Source organism: Stomoxys calcitrans, chromosome 4, assembly GCF_963082655.1.
Source record: "Stomoxys calcitrans chromosome 4, idStoCalc2.1, whole genome shotgun sequence".
Lineage (NCBI taxonomy): Eukaryota > Metazoa > Arthropoda > Insecta > Diptera > Muscidae > Stomoxys > Stomoxys calcitrans.
The window spans coordinates 27,361,409-27,370,709 of NC_081555.1; the positions used below are offsets into that span (position 1 = coordinate 27,361,409).

At 41.2% G+C, this 9,301-nt stretch overlaps 1 protein-coding gene across 1 annotated transcript; it reads right to left on the reverse strand.

Moving 5' to 3' along the window:
• Window positions 1-1,941: 1,941 nt before the first annotated feature.
• On the reverse strand, window positions 1,942-7,263 carry LOC106093211 (histidine-rich glycoprotein). Its single transcript, XM_013260230.2, has 3 exons — window positions 7,229-7,263; window positions 7,076-7,140; window positions 1,942-2,281 (listed from the first exon to the last, which is right to left on the reverse strand). The coding sequence occupies exons 1-3, from the start codon at window positions 7,244-7,246 to the stop codon at window positions 1,942-1,944; spliced, it is 423 nt and encodes a 140-aa protein (XP_013115684.1). The 5' UTR covers window positions 7,247-7,263.
• Window positions 7,264-9,301: the final 2,038 nt, after the last annotated feature.

Below are 9,301 nucleotides of genomic sequence, written 5' to 3' on the forward strand. Positions count from 1 at the left end.
CATGTTGTTGTTGGGGCTATCAGCTGTAAGCAACAGGGTGACACATATGCTTAGAAATAATGCCCAATCAGCTGTTAACGCATTCCTATGTTGCGACATGTTGCAAGCGACTTTTGAATATCGAAATCTACAGAGTGCCATTTGGACGTAGGGCTGGCAAAATATCGATGGCACTATCGATATTTGATATTTTTCCGATGGATACAATTACAAAAATTAATTGTTTTTGCCAAATTAAACAAAAGTAATCAATCCGACACTGAATGTATTGTACATTGCGCCTATAGAGGGCGCAATTTTCAATCGCTTGGGCAAACTAATGACTTTATTAGCCTTGGTTTCATTTGGTCTGTGAAATAGCTTCTATATAAATGGATCTCCTGATTTTTACTTCTCGTTTTCGTTTGAAATATAGGTGATGGGAAATTAACGATAGTATCGATATTTATTATTAAAACTATCGAATGTTGCGATTATCGATAGTTTGCCAGCTCTAATTGGATGTCATAACAAAAGATTGTATACGAAAAGGGGGAAAATGCACTTTACAGGACGCATCCCCGATTTTTTAAATTTTTTGCATCCCATTTTTGACTCCAGAAATACAACTCAAGGAGCAAAAAAAAAAAAAAAACCCTTGGACGAAGTGGTCCATCCTAAGAAATGTTGGTATCAAATGAAAGGTATTGTGGAGTAGATTACGAATATGCAAAAACATGTCAAATTTTTTTTACCCAGGGGTCTTTGCCCCAAAAAGGAACTTATGATTCGTGTTCCTCGGGTCAACCCACATCAACATACCAAATTTCAGTGAAATCGGATGTGCGCCCCGTAAAAGGGGTACGAAGGGGCTGATTGATTGGTAACACGATTGTCGTCCGCTTCGTTCCATCCAACTCCTGGATGGCCCAGGACCCAGCAGGCCATAACGGCCTTTCCTACGGTACGACAATGCTCTTTGTATCGACGACTGAGCCTTCTGCTCCCTCTGACTGTCCACATTTATTGTGACGGCCTGATGGGAAGGCCGCTACCGCATCGACATCGCCTTAAGTACCGCAAAGACCTTCACTTAAAAGACACTGTATCCGTCTTAAATCCTGTATGATTACCTCTCATCTACTTTAGACCCATCCATTTGGGCAGAATGTGCCGAGAAGGTATGGGGTACCTCCAGCCCAGAGATCTCTTTACACTAAATAATGATTTTGATGGATAGTGCACTCAAATTGTTGTTGTTGTTTGGCAACTGTTGCTACCTGTTAATTTGCCTCGGTATGAACAATATACTGAAAACCCCAATCCCATCTCTGACTCCATCTTGAAGCCATCAGTGAAGAATGAGGTCTCATCCTCCTCAAAGAAAGCACACGCCTTCCAACCTTTTCTTCTGGGAAAGCGAATCCTGAATATTCTATTCTGAATTTGTTTTGGGTACCAGGTGATCTGAGATCTTCCTCCGCAATATCCAAGAATAGGACTGTGGTACCCGCCTTCCGAGCTTCCCCACCTTGAGCGTTATCTTAGCGGCACAATTCTGAAAAAGACCTGAATAGGTGGCATATCCATCATCGCTTTCAAAGCCCGCAGTATGGATTTCAACGCTTCCTTGATTACGACTCAAGGCAGTCTTTGCCTCTTCTCGAACTCACTAGCCTTCATGCTCCATACTTCACCACTGGCCTCACAATGGTAGTGTACACCCAGAAAATAGTTTCGGTGAAACTAGGACCACCCAATCATAAAAGATTGAAAACCTTTTCGTCTGTGACAATACATGACACCGCTTAGACGAGTCCAACATCACCCTTGAAACGAAGTAAACGTTTTATGAATTTTCTTTAAATGTATTTTTTCCTAAACTAAAATTTTACTTTATATTACAGCTTTGCTTATCATGTTATAACTCTTTTCCTAATTATATACTAACAGTCTTAAGTTTTAGTGCCTTTCCAAGAAATCATCATCGACTTCTTCATCATGCCCTGTAGATTTGTGCTCATAGCTGTGATGATGATGAATGTGCTCCTCCTCATCGTCATATTCTTTGGCCGGTTCGACATGTTTATGCTGATGGCCATGATCGTGTTTATGGTGATGCTCGTGGGATACATGCTCTTTCTTGATAATCGGATGATGCTCTTCGATGATCTTCTTCTCCTCTTTCACGACAATCGGCTTGTGATGATGATGGATGTGCTTTACAATGGTGTGGGTATGCTTTTCAATTTTCTTATGGATAGGCACGTGAATGACGATTTTCTTCTTTTTTGAATTTTTTCTAAAATAAATGAAAGAGATGTGAAAATTGATATTTGTTAGAGGAAAATTAGTGAAACATTTGGAAAATTAGTGAAACATTAAGGTTTTAAAAAAATTTTTGGGTACAAGGTCTACTACAAGGAACAGGTACACAGGAGCCAATCCTTCTCGTACTATAATTGGAATATGATGTACTGTATGTTTACGGCCATTGTGATACCTGTGCTAATATATATGAAGAACTGGTATACAAGGCTGTAGATCGAGGAACTAGTACTAAGTGGTTCAAGAAGGTTCAAAGACTGTCCTGCTTAGGAATCATGAGGGGCGAAAAGATCCACACCATAGGCAGGTTTGGATGCTATGCTTTTTATGCAGTCCATTGATATCTACATTAGGAACTTTGCCGCCAAGGTTGGCCTCAGGCTGAAGAAACTCGGCATGCTGAAGGAGGACGGTTATCGCTACATTTTATTCTGGCTGCTGTATATGCGGAGGGTTGTCTGAGGAAGGTCTAAGAGTAACTGGCACCGAGACTGATTCAGAATAGAAAATTCGGAATTTAGGCAGGTTTGGAAACTATGCTTCTTATGCAGTCCATTGAGATCTATATCGGGAACTTTGCAGCCATGGTTGGCCTCAGGGTGAGGGAGCTCGGCATGTTGAAGGAGGATTGTTACGGTCACAGTTTCATTCTGGCTGCTGTATATTCGAGACTGATTCAGAATAGAAAATTCGGAATTTACTTTACCGAAAGAGAGGATTTGGAGGAGGATAATGTGTTGGTGAATGATGAGACCACAGTCCTCACTGACTCACATGGCTCTAAAGTTAAGTCAATGCGTGATTGGCGGGGTACTCCGCGATATTGGTCGCTGGAATAGTCGGACGAGAATATCGTCTCTTAGGCAGTGGTCCGTGCCATTAAAATACTGGGAAGAGATTTATCGCCCTCGAAACGGAATGTATTTGGACGGTATGTCGATGCTCCAGGCCTTAAATTTGAGGGAAGTGGGCTAACAGTGCATGCGGGAATATTTACATTCCGTGAATAAACTCCATGATCATGACAAAGCTTTGACTTGAAGGCAGACGATCTCGAGTACGGCGGGCGAACAGCCTACCAGCTACTGCACATAGCAGAAAGTATCGTCAGTGTGAAGTACAGTCAGGACCAATGGTCTGGTCATATAAGTTATAGTCAACATAAACAATTGTTTAACGCGACAGCATGGGAAGCTAAACTTATGCCAGCAAATGCAAATTTGTTAGGTAACATTCCATTAAACAAGGATTGCTTAAGTACACTCCTCAAGGGGAAGGGTAGGTTTAGTACCCTATCCCAAGGGAAAGGTAGTTTTAATACCCTTTATCAAGGGAAAGGGTAGTTTTAATACCCTTACCCAAGAAAAGGGCTAGTTTTAGTACCCTTTCCCAAGGAAAAGGGTAGTTTTAGTACCCTTTCCCAAGAGAAATGGTAGCTTAAGTATCCTTTCCCAAGGAAAGGGGTAATTTTAGTACCCTTTCCTAAAGGAAAAGGTAATTTTAGTACCCTTTCCCAAGGGAAAGGGTAGTTTTAGTATCCTATACCAAGGGAAAAGGTAGTTTCAGTACCCTTTCCCAAGGAAAAGAGTAGTTTTAGTACACTTTCCCAAGGGGAAGGGTAGATTAAGTAACCTTTCCCAACGGAAAAGGTGGTTTTAGTACCCTTTCCCAAGGAAAGGGGTAACTTTAGTACCCGTTCCCAAAGGAAAAGGTAGTTTTAGTACCCTTTCCCAAGGAAAAGGGTAGTTTTATTACCCTTTCCCAAGGGAAAGCGTAGTTCTAGTACCCTTTCTCAAGGGAAAATGTAGTTTTAGTACCCTTTCCCAAATGAAAGTGTAGTTTTAGTACCCTTTCCCAAGGGAAAGGGTAGTTTTAGTACCCTTTTACAAGGAAAGGAGTAGTTTTAGTACCCTTACCGAAGGGAAAGGGTAGTTTTAGTACCCTTTCCCAAATGAAAGTGTAGTTTTAGTACCCTTTTACAAGGAAAGGAGTAGTTTTAGTACCCTTACCGAAGGGAAAATGTAGTTTTAGTACCCTTTCCCAAATGAAAGTGTAGTTTTAGTACCCTTTCCCAAGGGAAAGGGTAGTTTTAGTACCCTTTTACAAGGAAAGGAGTAGTTTTAGTACCCTTACCGAAGGGAAAGGGTAGTTTTAGTACCCTTTCCCACGGTAAAGGGTAGTTTTAATGCCCTTTCTCAGGGGTAAGGATAGTTTTGGTACACTTTCCTAAGGGAAAGGATAGTTTTAGTACACTTTCCCAAAGAAAGGGGTAGTTTTAGTACCTTTTTCCACAGCAAAGGATAGTTTTAGTATACCTTCTCAATGGAAAGGGTAGTTTTAGTACCCTTCCCCAAGGGAGAAAGGTATTTTCAGTACCATTTCCCACGGGAAAGGGTAATTTTAGTACCCTATACCAAGGGAAAAGGTAGTTTCAGTACCCTTTCCCAAGGAAAAGGGTAGTTTTAGTATTCTATACCAAGGGAAAAGGTAGTTACTGTACCCTTTCTCAAGAGAAGGATAGTTTTAGTACACTTTCCCAAGGGGAAGGGTAGCTTAAGTAACCTTTCCCAAGGGAAAAGGTAGTTCTAGTACCCTTTCCCAAAGGAAAAGGTGGTTTTAACTTCCCTTTCCCAAGGTTTTATTACCCTTTCCCAAGGGAAAGTGTAGTTCTAGTACCCTTTCTCAAGGGAAAGGTAGTTTAAGTACCCTTTCCCAAGTGAAAGGGTAGTTTTAGTATCCTTTCCCAAGGAATGGAGTAGTTTTAATACCCTTACCCAAGGGAAATGGTGGTTTTAGTATACTTTCCTACGGGAAAGGGTACTTTTAATGCCTTTTCCCAAGGGAAAGGATAGTTTTGGTACACTTTTAGTTTAAGTACACTTTCCCAAAGAAAAGGGTAGTTTTAGTATCCTTTCCCTTGGGAAAGTGTGGTTTGTACTCTTTCCCAAGGGAAGGGGTAGTTTTAGTAAATTTTCCCAAGGGAAAGGGTAGTTTCTATACACTTTCCCACCTTTCTCAAGGTAAAGGGTAGTTTAAGCTACGGAGTGCACTCATTAGAACTACGAATGGTCTTATCAAGGAGGTTACCCGAGCACTGTAATGTGTATCAAGCGGAGATCCTTGCAATTAAAGAAGTGGTGGAAAGGCTAAGATTAAGTGTCATAACGACGATTGGTATCAATATCTTCTCAGACAGCTATTAAATCTCGAGAAAATGTATTTCTGAATTCAAAAACCGCCTTCGACTGTCGCAGTTCTCTTATCGAGATGGCTGCACAGTTCAAAATTCATCTGTTCTGGGTGCCAGGTCACAGAGATATGCCAGGGAATTGTAGAGCAGATGAGCTTGCGAGACTAGGATCTACTTTACACATTCCAGGGGAACTGGAAACTTTGGGCATGCCTCTACCCAAGTTTTCAAGTTTAAGCTCAATGATAAGGGGCCTCCCTTTTTAAAGCTGAGACCGAACGGCGTGTTGCAGTACGACATCTGTTTGGAGAGTACCTCACAAATGTTGCCAGCATTAGGAGGGGAAAACCTCCGTTGAAAATTTTTTCTGATGGTCTCGCCAGGCGTCATAGTCGAAAATGCTAACCTCTGCGCTACAATGGTTTCCGATTGTAACACATCGAAATATTGGTCTAAGAGCCCATACAGTACAAATATTCATGATCGCCATTATATTTAAAGAATATCCAGACTTGTCCGTCCGTCTGTCTATTTGTTACAAGCACGCTAACTTTCGAAGTAGTAAAGTTTGGCGCTTGAAATTTTTTACAAATAGATTGGTTGGCATTGTAAATGGTTCATATCGGTCCATATCTAGATATAACTCCCATATAAACGGAAGTCCGGTGTGGCCGAAATTTTGTACTTTGACGTTTTCTATGACTTTCAACAGATGTGCCAAATATGGTCTGGATCGGGCCATAACCTGATATGGTTCCCATATAAACCGATCTCCTGATTATACTTCTTGAGCCTCTAAAGGGCGTAATTCTTATCCGATTTGGCTAAAATTTAACACAGTGACTTTTTCTATGACCTCTAGCATACATGCCGAGTATGGTTTCCATCGATCATATTTCTTAAGCCTCTAGAGGGCGTAGTTCTTATCAGATTTGGCTGAAAATTAGCACAAAGGCATTCACTATGGTCTCCAACAGCCAAGTATGGCCCGAATCTGTTCATAGCCTAATACAGCTCCAATAGCAAAGGAGGCCACCGTAGCGCAGAGGTTAGCATGTCCGCCTATGACGCTAAACGCCTGGGTTCGAATCCTGGCGAGACCATCAGAAAAAACATTTTCAGCGGTGGTTTTCTCCTACTAATGCTGACAACATTTGTGAGGTACTATGCCATGTAAAACTTCTTTCCAAAGAGGTGTTGCACTGCGGCACGCCGTTCGGACTCGGCTATAAAAAGGAGGCCCCTTATCATTGAGCTTAAACTTGAATCGGACTGCACTCATTGATATGTGAGAAGATTGCCCCTGTTCCTTAGCGGGATGTTCATGGGCAAAATTTGCAATTTTTGCAAAGAACTTGCGAAAGCATTCCATATTGAAGGGTAAGGGCCGACATCAGCACGCTTTTACTTGGTTTAAAATTTGTTTAGCTTTGTGTCACTATTTTTGCGATTTTTTTTAATAAAATTTCTTCAACACTTTGTTAACCCTTAAGAATCCACTAGGTCGGTTCTTTTAGCTTCTCCAACATTTGTTCAAATTCATTTCGTTAATAGCTGCCTTTTTCTTCACCAACTTACCCCGCTGATGCACAATCACTGTACAACACTAAGACCAATCCAAGCACAAGAAAAATTTGCAAAAACTGTAAACAGAACAATTTGGGAAATTTTTGTGAATTAAATTTCTTTTTTGGCACTTTTATAATGTTTTTTCACTACAAATGTCCTTACCAACTGCCGACTGTTCATGATGTTGGGGTTGGTAGAAGGACAAGACTAAGGTGTCTTTTTCACAAAAAAAGTAGTTGGTGTTAAATCCGATTTTTTTAAACTCCAATAAAATAAAAATAAAATAAATCCGCTTTGTTTTAGTTGCTTGCTGAGTTGATTTGTGTTGAATGACTGAAATTGAAATGTTGAACAATTTGGGACCATCAACAGTTTTTATAACATGACTGCCTTAGGCTAGAGACTGTGGTACTAGTCTGGAGTTATTTTCAAGTACTTTATTTACCTCTTCACTAGAGTTTTTTTTTTTGTTTTTAGTTTTCCCTGAGTGAATGTGTGTTGATGTGTGCTTGTTTTATGGATTTTTAACATTGCGTTTTATTTTGGCCAATATTTTCATATTTTCCCACTTCCTTAGACAATGAAATTGGGTATGGTGTTGCTCTCCAGCAAAATGTGGCTCACATTGAACAAGACGGGGAAACATGCCAAACCAATACACGAGTGTATGAAAATTCATACATAGATTCAGTGAATTGTAACAGTTTTCATTTTGGGTTTAGGTTTTGATACCATTTTGGTTGTAGGTGTGTTTTTGTGCGTTTTGTTTTTTATTGTATAAATAAAAAAAATCCTACCATAAACTCCCCCACATGCTGGTGTAGTTTTGTGGGCAGTATAGTCGGTTCAACATATCGCTTTAAAAAATTTTGAATGTTTATATCCACCACCATAGGAATGGGGGGTATATTTATGTTATCAATCTATTTGTAACACCTTGAAGTACCAAGATTATCTTGAAGAATCTAAGTCGTCGTGACTGGGGGACTTTAACTATAATCGAAAAAATCTGGTGTATATTTGGTGATTCTTGTTTGATCCTTTGCGTTGATCGGACATTTTGTTATTTCAGTCCGCAAGAATTTTCCTGTAACTCGTAATAGGTCATTATTTTTGGAAGAAAAATTTAAGCCACTCAAGGATAGCTGCCATTAGGCAGTTGATGATTTGCGTTTGTTTCTAGTGGAGCGGCAGATCTAGAGCCCGGGAGTAGGCTTAGAATGTACTCCAAAGATCCAACAGCTGCGGTGGTGGTATTAGGCCTTAACATGTTGTTAGCTACTGAAACTTCAACTGGTGGAACGGTTGCTCCAAGCTCCAGGCTCCGCTAGCCGACATACGACTGGCCAGCAGGGGCTTTTGACGAAGACACCTGGTTCGAGTCTTAAGGACAAAAACGAACCTATTCTTTCTTCGCATATCTTTAATTTGCCTAGGCCATCGGTCTTCCCCGGCGAACCATCATGCTCTTTAAAAGGTTGGATTAAAAAAAGACGCATCGCTTTCAGGTTTATTGAGAGGCTTGGTGCGAATGATCCTAAGACTCTCACTAGTAGGGAGAGACTCCCTAAATTGGGCTCGGTAATTCGCTGCACCGACTACCCCAAAGACTACACGTCTAGATTCGAAAACTGCTCCGCAGTCAGCCAGAAGGCTGCCTTCAACTGGAGGGCATCCCATGCTTAAAAAACCTAGGGCGAACAACAGTAAGATTGGTCCAAGAATCTTTGCTAATGTCGCTAGGGACAGTTTGGTGATGGCAGTTGTCGACAAGGGAGAAGAACAGGGCTGCATACTAAGAAATAATTGGAGTGGGATAGTCAGTAGACTGTCATCAGTATACTCCGATGTCCTTGCGGAATTCTCTGAGTCTCCCCCAGTTTGTGACGAAGCAGGCTGGTATCGGGGCCAATACAGACTAATTACCTTCGGGGATCAACGCTCAAATGGAATATGTCGTTGGGCGCCAATAAAGATTGGTGAGATCTGGCCAGGTGCAGCACTAGATTTAGTCAAGAAGGAAGATATTCCTTTTCGGTCAATGGTATACCAAGGATTCCCTCAGATCCTGCATCAATACTTGGAAGACTAAAGGAATGAAAGCCCAATCTTTCAACCGCCGACTGGAAGATTGGTAGGTTGGATGAGGCTGTTGGTGACAGGAGACATGCAGTAGTCGTACTAAACTCCGGCTGTCTCGCAGACCTCAACAAGTCCAAGGGGGTAGTATCCTAC